Genomic DNA, 27,020 nt, shown 5'->3' with positions numbered 1-27,020 from the left:
AAAATGGTCGGATCTGGTTTTACTTTCCTATTGATTCCTATTCATTTTCTGCTATGATGGATCTCCTCACTGCTTGCCAATGGTGAGGTTCATAAATGAGAGCTGGCTTCCCCCCAAGCAACTGGAAGGAAAGTTAACGGATTAGTTACAAGAAATGGATTTATTTCTCTTTTATAATTTTTATCCATTTCAAAGTATGCCTCGAATCCAATGAATAGTTTAGCAATGTAATTAAACAATCTCATGATAAATTTAAGATAAACACTCTAGGTTGGAAACTAAGACATAATAAAAGTAGAAGAAAGATATTTCAATGCAAAAATCCGCACGGCGGGAAAATAAATTTCAAACTATAGTTGGCCTGAGGTACTTGCTAAAAATGGCAATTCCTAGGCTCTACCCAGAGATTTTTTAAAAAATGTGCCTTTATTATTTCTTTTTCAATATATGAAGTTTATTGTCAAATTGGTTTCCATACAACACCCAGTGCTCATCCCAACAGGTGCCCTCCTCAATACCCATCCCCCACCCTCCCCTCCCTCCCACCCCCTATCAACCCTCAGTTTGTTCTCAGTTTTTAAGAGTCTCTTATGCTTTGGCTCTCTTCCACTCTAACCTCTTTTTTTTTTTTTCCTTCCCCTCCCCCATGGGTTTCTGTTAAGTTTCTCAGGATCCACATAAGAGTGAAAACATATGGTATCTTTCTCTGTATGGCTTATTTCACTTAGCATAACACTCTCCAGTTTCATCCATGTTGCTACAAAGGGCCATATTTCATTCTTTCTCATTGCCACGTATATACACAATGGAGACCATTGTGTATATAAACCACAATTTCTTTATCCATTCATCAGTTGATGGACATTTAGGCTCTTTCCATAATTTGGCTATTGTTGAGAGTGCTGCTATAAACATTGGGGTACAAGTGCCCCTCTGCATCAGTACTCCTGTATCCCTTGTCTACCCAGAGATTTTTATTCAAGAGATTTGGTGTACGGGCCCAGGAACTTGTGTGTGTGTGTGTGTGTGGTTTTTTTTTTTTCTTCTTCTTTTTTTAATGTTTAGTTATCTTGAGAGAGAGTGAGAGACAGCATGAGGAGAGGGGGAGAGAGAATCCCAAGCTGGCCCCACACTGTCAGCGCAGAGCCCGACATGGGGCTTAAACTCACGAAACGGTGAGATCATGACCCGAAACTAAATCAAGAGTTGGACGCTTAACCAACTGAGCCACCCAGGTGTTTTGGAACTTGTGGTTTTAATAACCCCCCTTGTGGTTTCAAGACAGGTGGGCTTGGGGACCATACTTTGAAGTGGGATGTTTAAGGAAACTACAATCTATCCCCCATCAAGAAAAAAAATGCAGTTAAATGAGGCATAAGATTTGAAATTAACAAGAGAGGCAGATTACTGCACGAATATATATTCCCATAAAGAATCTTATAGAAACCAATCAACTGGGAAACTATGATTATGTAATGATGGGCTCACAAGCCTGAATCTGCTCAGATGATGGCCCTGGTTAGAAACAAGAAACCACTTGAATGTGTTAAAATGATATTCCTAAAATGTTAACACAGGATTGCATCACAAATTTATGATAGAAAACTATGAAACTGAAGAGTTCATTCTTATAGAAAATTCTAACTTAGTATTGTATGGCTACCAAATCTTGAATTTTTAAGTATGCTCCATTCATGGCATAAAATTACTATAAATTACTATATACACTATATAGATCATATACTGTATAGCATGAAATGATTATATTATAAATATATTTACATCACAAAATACAGTATTTTTAGAAATTTTAACATCTGGTCTGCATTAAAATGACTAGAATTATAATTTTTTGTTAAGAACAAACTCTTCAGTTTCAGAATTTTCTGTTTCTCATCAATTAGTAACTTAAAGTCTTTTTTAAAAAAAATGTTTAAATGTTTATGTTTCATAGAGAGAACACAAGGGAGGGGGGAAGAGAAGACAGAGAGGAGACCCAGAATCTGGAGGCGGCTCCGGGCTCTGAGCTGTCAGCGCAGAGCCTGACGCGGGGCTTGAGCCCACAAGACCTTGAGATCATGACCTGAGCTGAAGTTGGTCCCCCAACCAACTGGGCCACCCAGGCACCCCTGTAACTTAAATTCTTAAGTAACTTAACATATCAGGTTGATTGCCCTTCTCTGAGAAAACCTAATTCTACAGACATACTGTGGAGCTATAGCATGAAAAGAAAACTTCCTTCAATCATTTAAATAAATAAATAAATAAATAAATAAATAAATAAATAAATGTATATGTATTCTAAAATATGTATGTATATGCATTTTAACTGAAGTATATTTGACACTCAATGTTAAATAAATAAATAAACAAACAAATAAATAAATGTATATGTATTCTAAAATATGTATGTATATGCATTTTAACTGAAGTATATTTGACACTCAATGTTACATTAGTTTCAGATGTATAACATGGTGCTTGGACAACTCTAGACATTATGCTATGCTGCGCTCACAAATGCAGCTACCATCTATCACCACACATCATTATGACAATCCACTGACTATATTCCTTACGTAGTATCTTTCATCCCTGTGACTTACTCATTCCACACCCGGAAGCCCCTATCTCCCACTCCCCTTCACCCATTTTTGCCCATGACCCCCCTCCCCCCGCCTCCCCTCTGGCCACCATCAGTTCTCTGTATTTGTAGATCTGTTTCTGCTTTGTTTAGTTTGTTTTTCAGATTCCACACAGAAGTGAAACCACACGATATTTGTCTTTTTCTGACTTATTTCACTTAGCATAATATACTCGAGGTCCATCCATGCTGTTGCAAATAGCAAATCTCATTCTTTTTTACGGCTGAATAATATTTTTATTTTACACACACACGCACACACACACACACACACACCACCTCTTCTTTATTCATTCATTAGTCCATGGACACTTGGGCTGCTTCCATATCTTGGCTATTATAAATAATGCTGCAATAGGGGCACCTGGGTGGCTCAGTCGGTTGAGCGTCCGACTTCAGCTTAGGTCATGACCTCGTGGCTCATGAGTTCAAGCCCTGCGTCAGGCTCTGTGATCATAGCTCAGAGCCTGAAGCCTGCTTCAGATTCTGTGTCTCCCTCTCCCTCTGCCCTTGTCCCCCTCACACTCTGTCTCTCTCTCTCTCTCAAAAATAATAAACATTAAAAAAAAGTTTAAAGAAATAAATAAAAATAAATAAATAATGCTGCGATAAAACGTAGGGGTGAGTATATCTTTTTAAATTAGTGTTTTGGTTTTCTTTGGCTAAATGCCCCGAAGTAAAATTGCTGCATTATATGTTAGTCCTATTTTTAGTTTTTTGAGGAACCTCCGTACTGTTTTCCACAGCGGCGGCACTGATTTATATTCCCACCAACAGTGCACACAGGTGTCTTTTCTCTGCATCCTCGCCAACACTTGTTGTTTGTCTTTCTGACGTTATCCTTTTTAAAATTTTATTGTTGTTTTTTTCTGATTTTCGAGAGCGAGTGAGCTGGCAAGCAAGCATGAGGGCGTGAGCAGGGGAGAGGACCAGGGGAGGAGAGAGACTCCTAAGCAGGCTCCGTGCTCAGCACAGAGCCCGACACAGGGCTCGATCTCACAACCATGAGATCGTGACCAGAGCCGAAATCAAGAGTCAGATGCTCAACCAACTGAGCCACCCAGGCGCCCCGGTATTAGCCTTTCTGACAGGGGTAAGGTGATACATATCTCCTTGTGGTTTTGATCTGTGTTTCCTGGCTTTCATTTATATTTATGAAAAGGAGATGACGGTACAATAATTCCATTTGATGTAACAGTTCTTTGCGTTGATAGGATGTAAATTTTGTGGAAAGAGGGCACGTTGGTGCATGGGAAACAGTAAGGAATACAGATAAAAATACCAGATTCAATTTAAAAAAATTCCAGTATTCCTTGTTTCCTCCTCTATCTGCAGGATTATCACTTAGCTTTCTTTATGTTGCAGTCACAAGTATCGCCTAAGCTGCATGATGAAAATATCCTTTAAATCTCAGTTCTGATTGCCCTGTTTCTTCTCTCAGAGGACAGGATAGATGGGAAGTTAAGGAAAAAGAAAAGAATTCCATTAGCAAGAGAGAAGAAAATAGATGTTTATACAGCTTTTCTTCTACCAATATTGTGACTTATCCCTGACATTTAATATATTTTCAAAGGGCTTTTTGTGATTACAAATCACCCAAGAAAGAAATAGCATTTCATTAATTAGATGAATATAGAAGACTTTATGGGCAACATATTAGGATACATATTCAACACATCTGCTTTTAGTAACTCCATGAAAAAACTCCATGAAAAACTTGATTACCAAGTTTCTTATTAGTAAATATATCAAATTTCTCCTAAAAATATGATAAACATGTTTAGCTGTATACATAATCATTAGTCTCTCTAATATCTACATTACAGTGACTTTTTTTGAGAGATCTACTATTAAGCCATTTCACTACTCATTACTTTTTATTAGAACATGGTGTGTTCTGATATCTCAGCACATTCAAAGGCACCGGAAATCCTTGATAAATTTCTACAAGTAAAATTCGGGGTCAAAGAACAAGTGCATTTTAAATTTTAATAAATACTGACCGAGTACCCTCTTTAAAGGGTTGTACCAATTCACACACTACTAGCTGTGCACGTAGCTGCTAGTACAGTGCGTTAGTAAACTTGTACAATCTTTGTTAACCTGCGTAAGTGAAAAAGGAGGTCTCTTTCTAATTTGCATTTAACTATTAGTAAGATGTAGCAACTTGTCTCATACTTTCTCGCTACCTGTATTTCAGTTTCGTGGGCTGTTCCTGCAATTGTTTTGTCTGTTAGGAAATATGCATTTCTTAACTTGCCTTTAGGGACCAAGAACAGAGGTTGTTGGGGCACCTGGGTGGCTCAGTCGGTTAAACGTTCGACTTCGGCTCAGGTCATGATCTCAATCTGTGGGTTCGAGCCCCGCATCGGGCTCTGTGCTGACAGCTCAGAGCCTGGAGCCGGTTTTGGATTCTGTGCTTCCCTTAATCTCTGCTCCTCCTCTGCTCACACACACACACTCTCTCTCTCTCTCTCTCTCTCTCTCTCTCTCACTCTCTCAAAAATAAACAAACATTAAAAAAAAAAAAAAGAATAGGGGCGCCTGGGTGGCCCAGTCGGTTAAGCATCCGACTTCAGCCAGGTCACGATCTCACGGTCCGGGAGTTCGAGCCCCGCGTCGGGCTCTGGGCTGATGGCTCAGAGCCTGGAGCCTGTTTCCGATTCTGTGTCTCCCTCTCTCTCTGCCCCTCCCCCGTTCATGCTCTGTCTCTCTCTGTCCCAAAAATAAATAAAAACGTTGAAAAAAAAAAAAAAAGAAGAATAGAGGCTGTTACCAGATAGTAAACTTCAGTCTGACTTGTTACTCTATTTCTCAACTAGTCAGTGACTATTACCTTTAACTTGACTTTTATACTTTTGTGGCAGTTAGGCTTAATTAACATTAAGTTTGGAACTTTTAAATGGTTAATTGTCAACTGCAGCATCACCTGATTAAATCACATGTCACACTCTGTGCACAAGCAGGGAAATAGGTCAAATGTCATAGTCATTTTATTCCTGAGCTGTGATGATTAAAAATGGGTATTTAAGCCAGGCCAACCTGTCAAAGATAAAATTTGAGATCTTAATCTTTTAAAAAATCAGTGTTCTCACTAGCTATGTGGGTATGGGCCACCAAGTCAGACAACGATGCTCTCCGAACATCTCATTTCGCATCTCCATGTAAAATAATCCAAAAGAACTTACTTCGAATCTGTTTTTTTATTTCCTTAGCAGGGTCCAGCCAATTCTGAAAAGGAAATGACAGTTTGAATTTGAACCAGAGAAAAATAAAAATAACTTCACGATGCTCAGGTAGAGACATGCACTAAGCCTATCTGAGAGGGAACGGTTGCTGGCAGGCCCTTGGACTTACGACCTTCCCCCACCTCCGGTGCCCCTTCCCCAGGCCCTGCGAGGGCTCAGGCACCAGTGTGACGAGACAATGTGTGTGTATGCACAATTCGTGCATGACAAGATAATTTTCTTTTACAACACTACGTTCAAAGATTTGAGCCAGTGCAGAAACAGCGGAGAAATACAATAGTGGATTCTATGTTCAAAGAAGTTACTAGAATAAATTAAAGACACATGTAGGTTGACATACTGATGCCTTTGCCCACAGAGTGACTTCTGTGGTTACAGATTCTTAGCCACAGTGTTCTAACAAATGAACACTCACTTGAGATTTATTATTTTCCTCATCAGAAAACTCAGCTGTTTAGTAACGAAGTTAGACATTGTTCAGTGAATTGGGTAGGTATTAAGTATGATTCAATGCACAACGTCAAAACAAAGTAACATCTATGAGCAAAATTTCTGTGACTTAGTTTCAAGCACGAATACAACAGAAACAATTTCTTCTTCTTTATTTTTCAGGTAGTTGTGGGAATCAGTGAGACAAAGCCCTGAATAGACTGTATTACTCAGGTGTAAGAGTCTATACAAGTATTATGTTAAATACCTGCTGAATACATTAGACAGGGGTCTGGTCAGCAAACGACCCGTGTCATAGTTTGATTTTGTAAGGCTATGAAAGCATACAAAGATGAATTAAGAACAGGACATCAGTCAGGGAATACGTTTTCTATGTTAGTTAGTATCAATATATTTGATTTTCATGGGCTCAAATCCACTGAAAAACATCATCCAAGAAAAGAACCATATAAGATGCTTTCCTGGAACCATAAATAACTCATGTGTGAAATACCGACTTACTGTTTCTGGAATACTCAAGATTAAAGGAAGTTATCAATAATATCTTTAATAAAGAAATGAGGTGATTAACAGCATTTTGGGACTCAAAGGTGTAAATGTGGGAGGATGAGGGAGATGGAGAAAATGATCTACCATTCAGTTCTCATTCCCTTTCTTGCAGCAATACTCAAGACATACGTTTCGTATTGCTTTTAATGACTCACCTTCTGGTTTTCGGCATCTCGATACGTAAGCCCAAAATAGTCCTTTTCTAGCAAGTTCAGATGTTCACATACTTTATCAAAGAGCACTTGGCCTCTGGAGCGTTTCTATGGAAAATAAAGCAAAAACAAGTCAACACACAAAGTTCTCTCAATTGCCACGGATAAGAATCAATAAAATTTGAAATATTGCTTGCTGTAACTGTTCAGTACGTGACACTCAAGTCTGACCACTTCACCATCTCCTAACTAGTGAAAAGGTTCAATAATGTGGGCCCACGCCTACAAAACTCTGCGCTGACAACCAACTAATGAAACCAAAACTCACTGGTACCGCTGAGTGAGTTCAGGCAACCTGCTGATGATTTCGAAATAGAAGTAGCTAGGGGAAATGATGTGGGGCTTAGAAGCCTCAACTATCTTGTGAAATAGAAAAATCTTGAGAGTGAAAGAGTACAAAGGACCAACAAAAGCCGTGTTTCAGAATGCCCTCAGTCCCCACACGACCACATTTGAAGAATCGAACCCATCCCTTATCTTAGGCAGACTTCCCCTTAAGACTTCCTATTCTAATGCTTACTTAGAAATTCTAGCTACCGATTGCCTTCTAAAGCCCATTAACTTCATTGGTTTATTTTTACAGTTTTTTTTTTGGGGGGCCACAAATTTCAGTTTTGTATTACAGTGTTCATTTTTCTCTGAATTTCTTTCTGAGAAATCCTTCCTATTAAACATTAAATGTTCGTGAAGTTTAAACATTTTAGTTATCGTTTATACATATAAGGTATAAATGATGTACATAGATCATTTATACATATAAGATATAAATGTGTATATTTATACATATAAGGTATCATTATACATATAAGGTATATATACATATCATTTATACATACATACACATAACTAAACATTTTAGTTATCATTTATACATATATACATGTGTATATGTTATACACCTATATAGTTATCATTTATACATATACATATCACTTATACATATAATCATGTACATTACCATATACATGATAAATGTGTATCATTTATACATATATATTAGTTATCATTTATACACTTATACATATATATTTTAACCATAACACAGTCATTTGGAGAAGAGAAAAAGGTAGTCATCTGAGGGGAAAAAAAACCAAAACTATCTATTAGCTTAATTTACTGTGATACCCAGTATCATATTTTCATGGGATCTTTCAAAGGTCTCTCAACCTGGTCTTGGAGACAGAGATGGATTAACTGGCAACAATTAAATTATGTTTCGTTTGGACAGTGCCAACATTTCAACCCAATACATTAAGCACATTTACCTCTAAGATTTAATACAGTAACAATGAGAGATAGGAAAATTGATAAACACTGTGTATGCCAAAATAGTAAAAATTCAGAAACCTGCAAGTGCTGTTTATTACTAAGCAACTATAATGATGTTGGAAGTAAATTGCTCAGCCCCCTGAAGCAGGACTATTTAGGAAAAAAAAGATAAATCTATGATACAAAAGTAAAGCCTAAATTGTATCTAGCTAAATACTCAATGATGTATTTGAAAAAAAGTTTAATAATGCATGAAAATAGCAAAACTACATTGTTGCATGGATATGAATAAATGGTATGACAATGAAATGCTGTTCACTGGTTTGAATCTTTTATTTAATAAACAGCATATCATCTCTGAACGTCGAACAAATTATAAAGTTTTCATAAAAATTTGTTTCTTCCAATGCCTCTACTGGTATTATCTTCAGTTTACAGACAAGAACCCAAGTTCAGGAAAGGCAGATGAGAGAGGCAGCATTATGTAATGGCCGAGTGGTGGCTTTAGCAGATCAACCTGGGTTTGACTCCTCATCAGGCCCTTTGCAGCTATGTGAGCCTCTCTGTTTTTCCCTCTGTCAAATGTGTGTGGTACCACCCTCTTCTTTGGGATGGCTGACATTCAAATAACACAAGGAATTCAAACTTGGGCCAGTGATGGCACATATCAAGCATTCCATAAGCATTAGCTCTTCTAGCCCCAGTGACTGACACGGGGCAGGGTACATAACGTGGAACTTGCTGTGTATGCGTTTTTGCTGACGGAGCACATAGACAACTCCTTGTGGTGCCAACAGGCAGTTCAGTATTAACATGTCCTGCGCTTTCTTTAGATAGTTAACTGCCTGCTTACTACCCAGACCACAATATTTACACACACGTGCTCTCCCCCCACCACCCGATACACCAGAGTCTGGCCCAAGTACTTTCTCAATAAGTAGAAATAAAACAAAGCAAAAACAAATACAGAAACTCTTCTCTACAGAGCCTCCAATATTCTCTGACCCAGCAGCTCTTCAATGGTGGAATCATTTCTGGATATGCCGCAGGCTGCCTTGGGCATTGTCTTAGTTAGCGGTCTTCTGGCTGCTGTGGTCTTCCTTTTGTCTAGCAGGTGGCGGGGATTAGCCGAAGGACAGACCACTGTACTAACTAGATCTTACTTTTCTGGCTCCTCACAATTTGATTTCTATTAATGATTCATAGCTCTCTCTTGAATCGACCGGATTTTTTTCTCACTGAATATTTTGAGCCTATTTTGAACATTACAAACAGTTCTTAAGACAATTACATAGTGGCCCATTCTTTACGCTGGCGTTTGTTTGTCTGTCCCCCCTAAGAAGCAAGATTAGTTGTCTGGGGTCTACTGGAGATGGCGATCGTAAACCCTAAAATTCCTACCTCCTAAATATCACCGCGACCCACCAGCTAGCTAGGTGACGCTGGAAGAGCATTTTAAGTTACTTGGGTCCTCATTTCCTCATCCCTGAGTGAGGATACAAGAGTCTGTGAAGCAAGGGTGCCATGGGCTCGAGGCTATGACTGGGTCCCCTGTGTCGTGGCAAACATTACTAAGGGGTACGAGGCTCTTTCCCACGGAGCCCAGATGAGGCTTCAGCACCCTCCTGCATGTGGGAGGAGAAAGACTGCCAGTGGACGGAGTTGGATTATTTTCCAGCCCTCGATAGGATTACACCCAACTCTCCCAAATTCTTGACTCTTCTAATTCAGATTATTATTATTTTTGTACACTGTTCAACTTTGCAAGGCAGTTATTTCTACTTAACGATACTTGTGTGTATCTTTAGGTAATAACACCTAAAGTACAACTAAAGCTCAACAATCAGACTGAAACTTTTAAATAATTTACATTAAATATTTAGTTACTGAAGACATGATATTCATTAAGTGATCAACTCTAATCTAGGTACTTTGCTGTCATTAGGTGTGTTTATATATAGCCATAATGAGTCAGAATTGAGTAGGTTAAATAAATGTTGACAGAGGTTTTTCTAAATTAATGGATAATTTACCTAACCAGAGACGATAATAGTTTTTAGTCTTGTTTGCTGTTTCCCATGAGTTAGGTCATGTCTCTGACTCAAGGGCATTCATAGCTCAGACCGTTGAGTATTAACCCCTGAACATCCAGAAAAGTCGATTTTGCTCTCCTAGAGTAACAAACCAATGGTGGATTGCCTTCTTTCTGTCCTCTTTTCACCACTAAAAAGTGAGGTTTCTGTTTCTGATAAAGTAAATGGGGATATTACACCCCAGGAGTCAAAGACTTTAAATATCTAAAGAATGGTAAATTCCCCAAGCAATATGAACAGTTTTCCTTCTTAACTATTTTAATTTAAATTTTTTCTAAATTGACTCATGAAAGTGTTGAACATTAGGAGAAACGCGTCAAAAGAGAAAAACTTTAAGAGAAGGAAGCCAAGCCAAAGACTGGGAGAACATATTTGCAAAGTCTTACCTGACAAAGGACTGGTATCCAAAAGACACAAAGAACTCTTAAAATTCAACAATAAGAAAACAACTAAATTAAAAGCCGGGCAAAAGATTTGAACAGATGCTTCACCAAAGGTATCCGGATGTCAAGAAAAGCATGTGGAGAGATGTTCATCATCACATGCCATTAGAGAATTGCAGATTAAAACAATATACCACTACACGCCTATGAGAATGGCTAAAATTCAAAACACAGACAATGCTAAATGTTTTCAAGGGTGTGGGGCTACGGCAATTCTTATTCCTTGCTGGTGGGAATGCAAAATGGCACAGCCACTTTGGAAGACAGTCTAGCAGTTTCTACAAAACTAAACAGACTCTTAATATATGATCCAGCTACCATACTCATGTATTTATGTATATACAGAAGCCTGCACATCGATTCTTATAGAAGCTTTATTTAAAACCGTCAAAACTTGGAAGCAACCAAGATGTCCTTCAGCGGGCGAGTGGATAAATTCTGTTACAATCCAGACATCGGAATATTATTCAGCACTAAAAAGAAACGAGCAATCAAGCCATGAAAAGACACGGAGGAACCATGAATGCCTACTACTAAGTGAAAGACACCAATCTGAAATGGTTGTACGTATGATTCCAGCTATAGGACATCTTGGAAAACGCAAAACTATGGAGACCATAAAAAGATCAGCAGTTGCCAGGGGTTAGGGAGGAGGGAGGGGTGAACGGGTGGAACACAGAGGATCGTCAGGGCAGTAAAACTACACTGGATGATACTATGTTGGTGACTACATGTCATTACACATTTGTCCAAACCCAGAGGCTACACCACACAGAGTGAACCTTAATGTAAACTATGGACTTTAGGTATAATTGTGTATCAACGTTGGTTCATCAATTACAACAGAGGTAGCACACTAATATAAAATTGTTAAAACCAGGGAAAGAGGGGAGCAGGGAGAAGAGAGTTTGAGGGGGTTATATGAAAAGTCTCTGTACTGTCTGCTTCATTTTTCTGTAAACATAAAACTGCTTAAACAAGTTCTATTCATTGAAAGGAGAAGAACAGGGACCCAAATACTTAATGCCTTATTTTTTGTTTTTTAATTTTTTTTTTCAACGTTTATTTATTTTTGGGACAGAGAGAGACAGAGCATGAACGGGGGAGGGGCAGAGAGAGAGGGAGACACAGAATCGGAAACAGGCTCCAGGCTCTGAGCCATCCGCCGAGAGCCTGACGCGGGGCTCGAACTCACGGACCGCGAGATCGTGACCTGGCTGAAGTCGGACGCTTAACCGACCTGCGCCACCCAGGCGCCCCATTAATGCCTTATTTTAAATGGTTAATAATTCATTAAACACTTAAAAAGGTTAACAAAGTTGAGCTCCAAATGATTTTATTTTTATCACGAGTAAATGAAAACTTAATTTTTTTACTTTTATTTTTAAATTTACATCCAAGTTAGTTAGCATAGAGTGCAACAATGATTTCAGGAGCTGATTCCTTAATGCCCTCTACCCATTTAGACCATCCCCCTCCGACAACCTCTCCAGTAACCCTGTTTGTTCTCTATATTTAAGAGTCTCTTATGTTTTGTCCCTCTCCCTGTTTTTATATTATTTTTGCTTCCCTTCCCTTATGTTCATCTGTTCTGTGTCTGTAAGTCCTCGTGTGAGTGAAGTCATATGATATTTGTCTTTCTCTAATTTCACTTAGCATAATACCCTCCAGTTCCATCCATGTAGTTGCAAATGGCAAGATTTCATTCTTGTGGAGTGCCGAGTAATACCCCGTTGTGTATGTGTGTGTATATGCATATATACACCACGTCTTTATCCAGTCACCTGTGGATGGACATTTGGGCTCTCTCCACATTTTGGCTTTTGTCGATAGCACTGCTATTGGGGTGCATGTGTCCCTTTGAAATGGCACGCCTGTATCCCCTGGATAAATACCTAGTAGTGCAACTGACGGGTCGTAGCGTAGTTCTGTTTTCAAGTTTTTTTCAACGTTTATTTATTTTTGGGACAGAGAGAGACAGAGCATGAACGGGGGAGGGGCAGAGAGAGAGGGAGACACAGAATCGGAAACAGGCTCCAGGCTCCGAGCCATCAGCCCAGAGCCTGACGCGGGGCTTGAACTCACGGACCGTGAGATCGTGACCTGGCTGAAGTCGGATGCTTAACCGACTGCGCCACCCAGGCGCCCCTGTTTTTAAGTTTTTGATGAAACTCCATACTGGAAAACTTGGAATTTTTATTAAGACTAAACATTTTAGAGAAATCAAAAACTTTAATCACAACACATGCCAATGGTAAAATTAAATCATCCTGGGAAAAGCCGCCATGCGCCTTGTATTCTGTGCGCACACACAGGAACCCCGAGTCTAAATAAAATGCCTGCAAGAAAACCCACCGTGATCTGGTAACAAACACAGGCTGGGCGATGGAGTGAAGTGATTGCTCAGGAGCTACCCTGCACAACTAGGAAATCCAAACTGCAAACAACAAAACGGCAGATTAGCTGAGGTTCAGAGGCTTTGCTTTCTTTGAGCGCTAAATTCGAGAGGACACAGCTGCCATCACTAATCAAACACAAGCACACAAAATAAGATTTTCGGCAGCATCGATGAAACTTCCCCCAAGTCAAAGGTCATTCAATATCTTTAACAACAGTGCCTGTAAAACATTAGTTTTCAATTGTACTGCTCATCAACCAGCATCCTCTGGCAAGTCCGTGATAAAATTTATTATTTTTATTTGTCCATGAGAAGAGCCATTTAAGTATTTTTGAGACAGAAAGCGTGTGCGCACACGTGCATGGGGAGGGGGAGAGGGAGAAGCAGACAGAAGGGGGGACAGAGGATCCAAAGTGGGCTCTGTGCTGATAGAGAGCCCTACGCAGGGCTGGAACTCATGAAGCGTGAGATCAGGACCTGAGCCGAAGTCGGCCGCTTAACCGACTGAGCCACCCAGGTGCCCCTAGAAGAGTATTTTTTAAAAATCACTTGCAAATGTTTTAGTGTGGGGGAATTTCAAACACATACAAAAGTAGAGCGGACATATAATGAAGCCCAGTAAACTTGTCACCCAACCTCAACAAATGCCTTCTGAGGACCACGAGCTTGGGTCACCTTGAGTTCCACTCGCTTCATCCTTCCCCTGGTTATTCTGAAGCATGGCAGCAAATAATTTTATCTCTATGTCTTAGTATGTAACCCTATTCTTTTATTTATTTTTAAAAATTTATTTACTTTGAGAGAGAGAGAGAGAGAGAGAGAGAGAGAGAGAGGGAGAGAGGGAGGGAGAGAGAGGGAGAGGGAGCAAGCAGGGGAGGGGTAGAGCAACAGAGGGAGAGAAAGAATCCCAAGCAGGTTCCACACTGTCGGTCCAGAGCCTGACATAGGGCTTGAATTCACAAACCATGAGATCATGACCTGAACCGAAACCAAGAGTCAGATGCCCAACTGAGCCACCCAGGCACCTCTATTCTTTTTAAAAAAGTAATCTCAATACCTTTGTCACATTTAAACAAAATTGGCAGTCATGGGTTTCATCAAATATGTAGTCAGTACAGACCTTTCTTTCTCAGTTTACAGTGGGTTATGCTCCACAAACTGATGGTAAGTTGAGAATACCCTAAGTTAAAAAATGCATTTAATGTACCTAACCTACCAAACGTCATAGCTCAGCCTAGTCTCACTCAACCGTGCTCAGAACGCTTACAATGGTCTATCGTTGGGCAAAGTCATCTGACACAAAGTCCATTCTGTAATCAAGCATCGAGTATCTCAGGTGGTTTGGGGAACAACAGAAGGGCTTTAAGGGCAGAGAATGGGTGTAAAGTGTATGGGTTATTTACCCCCGTTGGTGGCCCAGCTGCCTGGGAGCGGCTACTATAGCCTGTTATCTACCACATATCACTAGCCTAGAAGAAGATCCACATTCAAAATTTGAAATACTGTTTCTACTGAACGAGTGTCACTTTCACACCATCATAAAGTCAAAAAACAGCCAGTTACATTAACCACCGTAAGTCAGAGACTGCCTGTGTTTTAATTTCCCCTATTGTTTCAAACATTTTTATTTCTTTTTCAGTTTGAGAAGTCTATACACTGCAATTGGCTGACGTATCTCTTTAGCCTCAATCTGCAAGTTCTCCATTTATCTTGGCTTCACCCTTGGAATTAATGTAAGAGACCAGGTCGTAGAGTTCCCTCAGTCTAGACCTTACTGTTCGCATCTCCATGGTATAACTTCACGTGTTCCTCGGTCTCCTGTATTTCCTGTAACTTGGCAGTTAAATCTAGAAGCTTGATCTGATTCTGGTTTGACTATTTTCCATCGAGTGATGCTATGCAATTTCATCAGGAGGCAAAAAGTGACACTTGCCATTTTTGTGATATTAGCAGTCCCTGATGATCATTGCCCTAGATCCATTAATTTGAAGTTGCAAGATGAGCATATATGAATCCTAATGATTCCTCCTGCATTTATTAGTCGGAGTATGTCTATGAGGAGCTACTTCTCTGTCAGGATTATTTGCTGCATAAACACAGTTTCATGATGAAAGGTAGGTTAGGATCAATGCTCACTCCTTTGCTCCTTTATCCAGTTTCAAGATAATGAGCTCCTTGCTGCATCATCCCAAACCATCAATTAAATGACCACTATGAACTCATGGATTGAATCGGGTTTGATGTGTTTCAATCGTATCAGGCACTATCCATACTGACGTTCTAAATGTCCCCCACTTACCAGTCTGCCCACTGCATGTCAAGTCTCTCTCATTGTCATGACGCTTCTCTACTGTACTTCGTTAAAGCATTTCCTGTCCTCCCAGCCACTCTCTCTCTCTCCTCTGGATATTATGGCACTATATAGCACCAAGAAGGCACCTGCCATATTCTGCCTTATATCACAGCTGCCTATCTGTGTACGCAACTTATATCCCTACTGACCACAGAGATGAGCCTACCGGCAGCAGCATCCTACATTCATCTTTTATGGAGTCTCGTTTCGGTCAAACACCATTAAGAGATCAAAAAGGTGACGCGATAAAACTTCATGTAAAATTTTACTCATTAGCATATCATAACCAATGTTGTAAAAGCACTATTTTAAAGCCATGGTTTGCAACCATGGATCCTGGGCATATTTTAAAAATGCCAATGCCCAGAAACCCATCTCATCGAACCAGAATTTCTGAAGCTGGCCCCAAGGTGTTTACACGTTTTTCAAGATTCCTAGGTGATTCAGGTAGGCACGGTTGAAAGGGTCACTTTAAATTATGTTTATGACTTAAAATCTTAAATATGAGGACTCTAAAGCCATTTTTTAAAGAAAATGTGTAACTTTTCAGAATGAGTTTAGACCTAGTTTCCTTTAAGACTCTTGTACCCACACTCATAGCTACATTATGATAAAATTTATGTACATGCACACACATGATTAAAATGTAATCCAACGGGCTTTTAAAATATTTAATGTTTATTCATTTTTGAGAGGGACAGAGCATGAGCAGGGGAGGGGCAGAGAGAGAGGGAGACACAGAATCTGAACAGGATCCAGGCTCCGAGCTGTCAGCACAGAGCCCGATATGGGACTCAAGACCCAAAACCATGAAATCATGACCTGAGCCAAAGTCGGATGCTTAACGGACTGAGCCACCCAGGGGTCTCTAATCCAACAAGTTTTCTTAAGAAATATAAGTTCTCAAGAAACGACAAACAAGCCCAGTGCTGGAATAAAATTGTACAAATGAGAAATGATAAACCATGATAAAAAAAAAAAAAAACCTTGCTAAATTTTAAGCCATGGATATGCAAAACAAATGTTTGGGAGTTTGAGATTTTTCTTTTCCAAGGGATGACGTTTTGCCTTTGCAGAGCTAAATATGGACTTGTCCTCTACAACCTGCTACATTACTAAAGAATAAGCCCGGGTAGGTGAATAAATGTCTTGGCTTCCCCTTTTGTAATAGCACAGAAGCATTAACAGCTTCCTTAGCAGGTTAAGGTGGTGACTGGGAGGAGCAAACACAGAGAAGGGCCCAGTGAGGGGCTGGTTGTACATGGCCTTCAGCTGACCTGGAAACAACTACCCCTGCATGGGGTCCCCCAAAGGTGCACTGCCCTGATGCTCATGTCTCCGGAAATCAGTTCTTAACCTGTGCTTAAGACCACGTGTGCCCAAGCAGGGAGCACAGACTGTCCTAAGTCTCAACACAAGACTTAACCGTAGATTGTGGTTTTTTTTCTTCAGGCTCACAGAGCTAGAACTTGGCCAGAGCGAAGCTCTCCTCCAAAGAAGAGGAGAAATTAGAGAAATCTGCAAAAGCCAAATATCATCTCCTAGCTCTGGAAGCTGGTTATGGTTCCTATCTACCTGAAGCTTCACAATCACGAGGAAAATGAGGCAGAGCAAGCTGCTTTGCCTGAGAACAGGAGCTAACCGTCAGTTCTCGCTCTCTCAGGAAGGGCACGGGGACCAAGCCGGCACCGGGTATGTGTGTGTTTCAAGTCTCGCTATTCACGTATGCATTTCTTTCAACTATCATACTGAAAAATGGGGGGGGGGGGGAACCCTCTTGTGACACTGGCTTCGATTTAAAACCACTTGTGTTAATACAAGGGAAAATGTATGACATTTTAGGAAAACTAATGCTTTTGTACCTTATTTTAGCTATTTTGAAATCTGAGGGTGTGTCAATATAGGTAGTTTATTCTTTCATGTATCTTCCTTGAACAGACCACGGATTTTCTTCCAGAGATTAAATTCTTCTATGTACTGCTGTTTGTTGTGAACTTGTATTTCTGTTCCCCAAAGTCAGCAAACTGTCTATTTTTAAAAAAAAATTTTTTTAGTGGCAGCTGGGTGGCTCAGTCAGTTAGGTGTCCAACTTTGGCTCAGGTCATGATCTTGCGGTCCACGAGTTCGAGCCCCACATCGGGCTCTGTGCTGACAGCTCAGAGCCTGGAGCCTGTTTCAGATTCTGTGTCTCCCTCTCTCTCTGACCCTCCCCTGTTCATGCTCTGTCTCTGCCTCAAAAATAAATAAACGTTAAAAAAAATAATAAAGTCTAAAAAAAATTTTTTTTTAAATATTTGAGAGAGAGCGAGAGAGAGAGAGAGCAAGTGGGGGAGGGGCGGGGGGGGGGCAAGGGACAGAGGACCCAAAGTGGGCTCTGTGCTCAACAGAGCCTGAGGTGGGACTTGAACTCACAAATCGTGAGATCGTGACCTGAGCCAAAGTCAGACGCTTAGCCAACTGAGCCATCCAGGTGCCCCATCTGTCCATCTTTTTAATGCTCCTGATACAGTGTTCCCTGATACAGCAGGCATTCGACATATGTGCCTAATAAATACTAATGGCATGAATCTGAATCATTTTCCCTCACGTTACCTTCAAGCAAAATTCCATCATTTTTCTTTATGCTTCCTGCTCTGATAGCATTTTTCTGCACTGAATGCTTTTTCTATTTTCCTTATTTCCAAAGGTCGATCAGAATTCTATTTCTAAATGATTGCATCACAGCGTACCTGGAGTTTAGGAATATCTGAAACGCTTGGCAAACTAGGCCAGATCTTGAGCCCAAATCAGACACCCTGACTCTATGTCAGTCAGCTTTTCCCAGGTTTACCATTTTCTCTTTTGGACTCATGATAGAAAAACATTCTACTGTCTGCCCTAAGATTGAAGTGGCTTTTTTTTTTTTTTTTAATCCACATCTGGAAAATACCAAGGGGCCTTGGTCAACCCAGGAACAAAAGCTTATGGTGTCTGATCGGAGACAACAGTCCACAAAACCCTTTTGAGAGATCTGAGGTCTGGAAAGGTCTAAGAAGCAAGAAATGGCTCCAGCTGCCTTATGTGGACCTACCTCCGTTTTGGGCTTCCTGGCTTACATGTAGTTCAACACCCAGTTCAGTAATTAGTACAGCATCATCCACATCGCCACTGCTAGAATCCATTCCCGCAGGGACGGGATTTAATGGGACCTTCCAGCCTTTGTGCTGATCCCACATGTAATCCAGACAGTATATTTAGACAGGGCTGACAAGAGAGGCAGACATGAAATTTCCTCTGTCTACATGTCCCATACACTTGCAGCCCTTTCTTTAAATCCATGAGCCATCAGCTTTTCAGAAAGTCTTGGTGGTTACCTCTTTCAAATCAATGTTTCTAAACGACTCTACCACAATCAGCCCATTAGTAATTATTCTGCCACACTTCTTGCTCAGTTAAGTTAGCAGCGATGATCTGGAGTGTTCTGTTAAAATATGAATATGAAACTCTTTTCTGGTCTTGGTAGGTTTTTTTTTTAAATTTTTAAATGTTTATTTTAAAACATTTGAAAGAGACAGAGACAGAGTGCGAGCAGGGGAGGGGCAGTGAGAGGGAGACACAGAATCTGAAGCAGGCTCCAGGTTCTGAGCTGTCCGCACAGAGCCCGACACGGGGCTCGAACCTATGGAACACGAGATCATGACCTGAGCCAAAGTCAGATGCTTAACCAACTGAGCCACCCAGGCAACCCTGGTCTTGGTAAGTTTTTAAACAAAATAGTGGGGCGCCTGGGTGGCTCAGTCGGTTAAGCGTCCGACTTCAGCTCAGGTCACGATCTCGCGGTCCGGGAGTTCGAGCCCCGCGTCGGGCTCTGGGCTGATGGCTCAGAGCCTGGAGCGTGCTTCCGATTCTGTGTCTCCTTCTCTCTCTTGCCCCTCCCCCGTTCATGCTCTGTCTCTCTCTGTCTCAAAATAAACAAAACGTTAAAAAAAAATTAAAAAAAAAAAACAAACAAAATAGTGATTCCAGTCCATGTCTCAGTTACCCAGAGATCATGATTCATCTAGCATTACTGAAACATCTTTAAAATGGGCATCATTACCTACTCAAGTTTGTTTTCTCAACATTCCATGCTCTATATGAGGAATAGAAGACGGCCCTGAGGATGGACCCTGGTTCTATAACTAGCTGGCTCTGTGAGGTTGGACTAGTTATTCAACCTTTCTGAGCTTCACTGCCTTCATTATCAAATGGAAATAATACCAACACTTGAGATAAAACAGGAAGGCACACTGCCTAGCTCATGGAAAGAAACAGGCAATCAATGCTGCTGACTCCGAGTAGGCCCTTTCAATAGGGAGCCCAATAAATTTGGGGTTTCTAATGCTGAAATTCGGTGCAGAGAACAGCATACTGTGGGAAGCCTATTCCTTCTGCAGTGAAATCATCCCATTTCTTTCTTTTTAAAAATTATTTATTTTTTTAATTTATATCCAAGGTAGTTAGCATATAGTGCAGCAATGGAATCATCCCATTTCTCTTGTGAAAAACAAATATCACCGTGCAGGTAAAGCTGGGAAATTGCTGAAAAATAGTATTATATCCATAAGCCGAGGGTACATTCAATTATCATTTACACACACACACACACACACACACACACACACACACACTGGTTAATATACATTGGGTGCACTGGCTTGTTTTGGTACATTCTAGGCCAAAACAGAAGATGGTTGCAGAATCATCCATATGGCATATAGTCCTGGCAAAACAAGAATGAATTGTTCGAACGCAATAGAGTTGTCCTATGTTTTGACTCAGACTCAGTGCACAGTTACTTTTAGCACATTGGCGACAAGAGTCCCTTCCTGAACGGGAAGCCTCTCCACTTTTTAAAAAAGAGGCCTTTTTCACTCAGCCACAATCTGTTTCTGCCTTCATTTGTTGAAGCAATTTCAGTCTCTATCTGAAATCAGACTTTTGTGCTCAGAGACATGCACTGTGGTAGATAATAGCTTTCCAGTGAAGCATGCTTCTTCTTGGACAGCAAAAACATTGGGCTCGGTTTTTTTACAAAGAGTTTCACATCACACATATGAGATGTTGGCAGTGAACTATCAGACAACATTTCCTGTTGTTAATCTGCTAAGGATTCAGGTCACTAAGCCAAAGTGTGCAAAATGAATGCAGAAAAGGAGGCCTAGGGAAGCAGAATGTTTGCAAGAGAAACAAACTTGAATAACGTAAAATAACCACAGGCCCTAATTCTGAATGACGTGGAACTTTGAGAATTCTTTCCTGTCAGAGGAAGTACTTAATCTCTTTCTTAAGACAATTCTCAAACACACACACGCACGCACGCACAAACTCAAATCGTGATGTATAATTCATTTGGTCAAATAAAGAGCTGTGGGCAATGTAAATGTTGACAATGAAAACATGAGTTCTGTTAATATCAATTTCATGAGTATCAATTTGCAGCATGGTCACTTTTCAAGTCTATAAGGCATCGACGATCAAAAAATGTAAGAATATGGGGTGCCTGGGTGGCGCCGTCGGTTAAGCGTCCGACTTCAGCCAGGTCACGATCTCGCGGTCCGGGAGTTCGAGCCCCGCGTCGGGCTCTGGGCTGATGGCTCAGAGCCTGGAGCCTGTTTCCGATTCTGTGTCTCCCTCTCTCTCTGCCCCTCCCCCGTTCATGCTCTGTCTCTCTCTGTCCCAAAAATAAATAAACGTTGAAAAAAAAAATTTAAAAAAAAATGTAAGAATAATATTGTCATTGCTTTAAACAAATAGGTAACAAGTGAACCTGCGTTCTTTCCATCAACTATGTTAGCCTATTCATAGGGCAAGGCTGAGAGCAGGAAGAGGAAGGATATCAGGGCTATGGTAGCAACAACTCACATAATTTTAAGATGTAATTGTATCATTTTACCATTTTAAATTTAAGTGATATTACAGTGTACGAAAGACCCAGAATGAAACACAAACCTCTGGAAAAAGTAGGATAGATGGTCTCACTCTATCGGCCTTCATGTGAGCATATTATAATTTAGATTAGTATTTAAAATCCAGTAGAGAGAGAAAAAGCCTTTTCGATCATTAAATATCTTGATTTTATATACACTTCAACTTTTTCTGACGTGTTTAATGCCTCATATGGGCCACTCCGGGGTACAGGTGGCTCTACGTGTCAAAGGTCAGTACTGTTTTCTGACACCACTGTCAGAAATGTCGGGGGCATCCCGCCTTAATGCTGCCTGAGCTCACAATCCTGGAAAGCCAGCACTAATCCTCTTTGCTTGTCAGTCCCCACTCCTGTGAATGGGGGTGGGGAGGAGGCTGCTCATCCCAGCTAAGGAAAAGGGAGGCCTGGTCCTAATTCTAGAACCAGACCAGACAGGCCCCGTCTCTTCCTCAGGTCTGCAGCGTGAGGAAAAGTTAGAAGGGCAGAAGGTCGCCCTTACTCCAACAGCTCTAAGTACTCATTTAACCTGAAAAGAATGTTAGTCACTGCTCTTAACTGAATCTAAGATGATTATTTAAGTTTTGTGGTTAAAAAAAAAAAAAGCGGTAAGTAGCATTAGCGAACGGTAGTAAATAACAATCACATAAAAACGGATCCAGCAAATTAAATCAAGAAACCTTGCTTTTCAAGCAGGCCCAGGCTTTTGCCTGAAGAAACAACCCTAACGTTTTTTTTTTTTTTTTTATGACAAGAAAATTAAAACTATTCTCTTCAAGCAAAGAGCAAAGTATCACACGCTCGTCCAGATTAGTCTGCTTTATCTTGCACTCAAGAGAAAGCAACTATCTTTTCTGGAGCTTATCTGCACTCACGGTTAAAAAACTGGGAGGTCTGGGCCTGAGAGACTTACAGACGTTCCCAGGGGCTCAGGCGATGCCTTTTCCCCCCTTCTTTTACTGTTGGTTCTATAAACTAGCCCCATCCACGTCTCCCAAGGATGGCCAGGCAGCAAAATGCCTGTGATCCTGGATGCACTGTGGGATGTGAAGTCAAACTCCAGGGAGGTCCCCTCTGGGATGTTACCACATTTCTTTTAACCTCTGTTTTTACGTTAAAAACCTCAGGGAGAATAGGTCCATGTGGGAAGACCAGTGTTTCACTGTCAGACTCAGTAGCAAGAGACGCTCTGGGACACAGCTAGCCCAAGTGTGAAGGTTGGACCACTGCAGCCTGGGAGGCCCTGCCTGCCTCTCTGGCTTTTCTACCACAAAGCCCCTCCCCTGTTTCCACATTCTATAGACAGCCTTCTCTCAGCCCCTTCTCCTCCCAGGCTTCCCCCTGCCAAAAAAAAAAAACAAAAAAACTGCACAAGCCATCTTTGCATCCTGGAACGTTCTACGTGCCCATCTTTCAGATCTCTCCTCCAGCACCAGGACTCGGCTCAAATCCCAGAGGACGTGCTTACACAGCCCCTGCACTGCACTGGTCAGGGTGGCACTTTTACACTGGTTTCTATATGATCTCTATGGTGTTACTAACAGCTGAGGCTCAGGAAAGCAGCTTTTACTCATGACTGGATTCCCACACCTAGCACAGGGCCTGGCATAGAGCAGAATTATGATTTTTTTTTTTTTAGTAAAGAAAATCAAGCTAAATAAATGCATGCAGCTGGGGTTGAGGTCTTGTTTCAAAACTCTTCAAAAACTGCTCTGATCTTTGTGATTTGTTCATGACCAATTTCCTTGTATTTTCCTACCACGTGGGTATCATCTGCTCTAGCCAGATCTTAGAATGTTGCAAATTTTTTTTCCTCCCATGTTTTGCATGAAGGCAACACCGTATTCCCACAAATGAAAAACCTGCTAGTTTTTAAAATTCCTGTTCACCTCTTGCACTGTTGGTGGGAATGCAAACTGATGCAGCCACTCTGGAAAACAGTGTGGAGGTTCCTCAAAAGATTAAAAATAAACCTACCCTATGACTCAGCAATAGCACTGCTAGGAATTTACCCAAGGGACACAGGAGTGCTGATGCATAGGGGCACTTGTACCCCAATGTTTATAGCAGCACTGTCAACAATAGCCAAATTATGGAAAGAGCCAAAATGTCCATCAACTGATGAATGGATAAAGAAGATGTGGTTTATATATACAATGGAATACTACTTGGCAATGAGAAAGAATGAAATCTGACCATTTGCAGCAACATGTATGGAAATGGAAGATATTATGCTAAGTGAAATAAGTCAGGCAGAGAAAGAGAGATACCATATGTTTTCACTCATATGTGGATCCTGAGAAACTTAACAGAAGACCATGGGGGAGGGGAAGGAAAAATAAATAAGTAAGTAAGTAAGTTAGAGAGGGAGGGAGCCAAAACATAAGAGACTCTTAAAAACTGAGAACAGGGGCGCCTGGGTGGCGCAGTCGGTTAAGCGTCCGACTTCAGCCAGGTCACGATCTCGCGGTCCGTGAGTTCGAGCCCCGCGTCGGGCTCTGGGCTGATGGCTCAGAGCCTGGAGCCTGTTTCCGATTCTGTGTCTCCCTCTCTCTCTGCCCCTCCCCCGTTCATGCTCTGTCTCTCTCTCTCCCAAAAATAAATAAACGTTGAAAAAAAAAATAAAAAATAAATAAATAAAAAAAAACTGAGAACAAATTGAGGGTTGATGGGGGGTGGGAGGGAGGGGGGGTGGGTGATGGGCATTGAGGAGGGCACCTGTTGGGATGAGCACTGGGTGTTGTATGGAAACCAATTTGACAATAAATTCTATTTAACAAAAAATAAAATGAAGTGAAGTGAAGTGAAGTGCAGTAAAATAAAATAAAATAAAATAAAATAAAATAAAATAAAATAAAATAAAATAAAATAAAATAAAATAATATTCTCGTTCCAATGTTGCAGGTTAACTTGTTAATAAATTTCTCAAGTTTTCCTCCAGGAGCTATGGTTCCACTCCATTACTACCATCTGATACACCCTTTACCCCTCACTCTGAAACAGAAAAATGTAAGGAGGATCATGGTTTCCAGGGACCTCTCTGGACTCCACTGTATGAGATCAGCCTGATCTTCTAGGATCAACAGACTCGTACTTTCACACCACACAGTACAGGTAGGGTCTTGTGACGAGAGTGGATGGCAACCCACACACAGGACAGGGAAGTTCTCTGGATTCTCTCGCATAGTAGGAAGAACGGTCTCTTCTCCCTCATCTAATTGAGGACAATACAAAATCAATGTCAACAGCAGATTGGGGAGTTCACCCTCAAATATGCAACCGGCCCGCCCCCTGAAAGCTGTCCTAAAACTGAACTCAGCATTTTTGTGGCAATCACAACATTTAATGGGCTTACAGTTTTAATAATCCTGTATAAAGGAGATGGTTTATATTTACACACCTGGGCAGAGAGTTTGCTTTGAGGTTATCCTGAAGAGTGTACAAGAAACTCCTGAAGCTTTCAGGTTTCTCTGAGCTGAAATCACTGAAGTCATGGTCTACAGAGTACAGAGTTGGGACCTGGAGCATCTTTTTGTCTCTACAATGGCCTAGATCCAAATATTAACCCCAGCTATTTGCTTGACCTCAAGTACGTCCTGGCCCAAGTCCTTCCAGAAGGAGGGTGATATTCTCTTTGGGAACATGTCTCTGTGAAGCTCTCACCTCTCCTGAGAGATGTCTATATCCCCTCTAGTTCTGCTATTAAAAAACACAGTTCTGCAATAAACAGACAACATAAAAGGCATTGCATCTCAGATAATTAACGAGGAACGTAATCTCCAACTGACAAATCATTACTTGCTGCTTACCGAAGGTTAGACTGAGAAGTAACAGCCATGGAGACTTTCCGGACGGCTATTCAGGGAAGAAGCAGCAGCTAGCAGAGAGCTGCATTGGAGTGTTTTCTCAAACAACTGGACTTGGAAAAAACGTGCTTCTATGGAAACTTTTGAAACTGATGTGTTTTTATAGTGCAGACACTGAGAGTCGAGGTTTCCTCCCCAGGGTCTGGTAAAGAGCTCAGGACGTGTGTTTTGGGACTGACCTCCTTCCTGGCTTCTTCCATTTTCTTTTGGTGCTGTTCTCTATCAATTTATTTTCTTCTCATGCCATCATGTGCACTTACATAAAAACACCTGAAGTCCTTGTTAGAACATGGCAGGGGATGAATAGAAGCCGCAAGTCAAATAATATGTATTTCTGAAATGCATCGCATTTCCAAATGTGATTTTGGTGGGCTTCTTTCTCCTGATCAATTCTTGGCCAGTGTACTATTAAAGGTCTGCAGATCATGGCATTTTAGATAGCTTTTTTTTTTCCCCCAAAGGAATAACCGGGCACATTAGACTGAAGCATTTTGCTTGGGGTAACCATCTAAAACCATTCATGAGCTTGACATGCTCAGTCTAATGGCATTTCCCTGAAGAATGTGGTGGCTCTTTAGTGACTTTATTTGCTGTCACCATGGCATTCCATAAGAAATAACAGGTCTCTTTATTCTTTCCAGTTTTCCAAACACCATCATAAGAACCAGTTCCTTGTACTGGCTGTGTACATCTGGACACCATCACTCATTCCCATAAGCAGCAGCAGGGAAAACGCGGGGCATTCCGAAGTGGGAACGGGACTTAGAGACAGGATTTTCTTTCACTCCTGCTAGAAAATGACACCAAATGTACATACCAGTTCAACACAGCTGTCTGTCACACTGAAAACAATACATTCCCACACAGCAAGGAGGTGTTATGTGTTGACAAGAAGGAAACCTCCACTGATCAAAGCAATTCATGAATTAATATCTAATCTGGCCATTTTAATTTGCCATTTGTAGAGATATCCTGGACCAAGACCGCAGGAAACAGTCACCAGGCAACGCCAACAAAACAGAGCAGCCTTGGCAGGAGAAGCAAGACAAAGACCTAAATTTCACTTATCTAGAAATACGATATCCCTACTAGTCGTCACGTAAGGGAGACCATACCAACAAGCTATAGGAAGCTAGCTTTATGGATGGAAATGTTATGCGTTCCAACAGAGAGCTCCCACAGCTTGGAATCCATGACCTCTCCTAGGAAAAACAAATAAAAAGCCTAAAGTGCATTGGCTGGTCCACAAAGCCCAGAGATAGGAGAGAAAAAGAATCCTTTGCTTCTTTGCTGTAGAGAGAGGGAAGCAAACCAAGAGTTCAGTACGAGATGCCTTCTTCGCTGGACCAGGGAGAAGGTGAGACAGGGGTGGGGCAGGGGGTAATACCTGAAAGAGAAGCAGGTCCTCACCATAGTCCAAACTGGAAAGCTCCGGGACCCTACGCATAAAGGGTTTATTTTTTCAACTTTGAGATAAACATTTTAAGAAAGCTTTCTGAACGAGACCACTCCTTCACAACTTAAAAATCACAACTATACAGTATGCCGACG

At 41.0% G+C, this 27,020-nt stretch overlaps 1 protein-coding gene across 36 annotated transcripts in view; it reads right to left on the bottom strand.

Annotated features, from left to right (window-relative positions):
• EPB41L3 (erythrocyte membrane protein band 4.1 like 3) overlaps nucleotides 1-27,020 on the bottom strand; it is a 234,190-nt gene that overhangs the window by 44,643 nt on the left and 162,527 nt on the right. For all 36 annotated transcript variants that reach the window (XM_043558346.1, XM_043558343.1, XM_043558345.1 and 33 more), the window contains exons 4-5: nucleotides 7,047-7,151; nucleotides 5,833-5,875 (exon numbers count right to left, since the gene is read on the bottom strand). In XM_043558346.1, the coding sequence (XP_043414281.1) occupies nucleotides 5,833-5,875; nucleotides 7,047-7,151 (148 nt within the window). The remainder of the gene's footprint in view (nucleotides 1-5,832; nucleotides 5,876-7,046; nucleotides 7,152-27,020) is intronic.

Source organism: Prionailurus bengalensis, chromosome D3 (assembly GCF_016509475.1).
Source record: "Prionailurus bengalensis isolate Pbe53 chromosome D3, Fcat_Pben_1.1_paternal_pri, whole genome shotgun sequence".
Taxonomy (NCBI): domain Eukaryota; kingdom Metazoa; phylum Chordata; class Mammalia; order Carnivora; family Felidae; genus Prionailurus; species Prionailurus bengalensis.
Note: the sequence above shows the minus strand (reverse complement) of the source record. Positions and strands in the feature narration are given on the sequence as shown.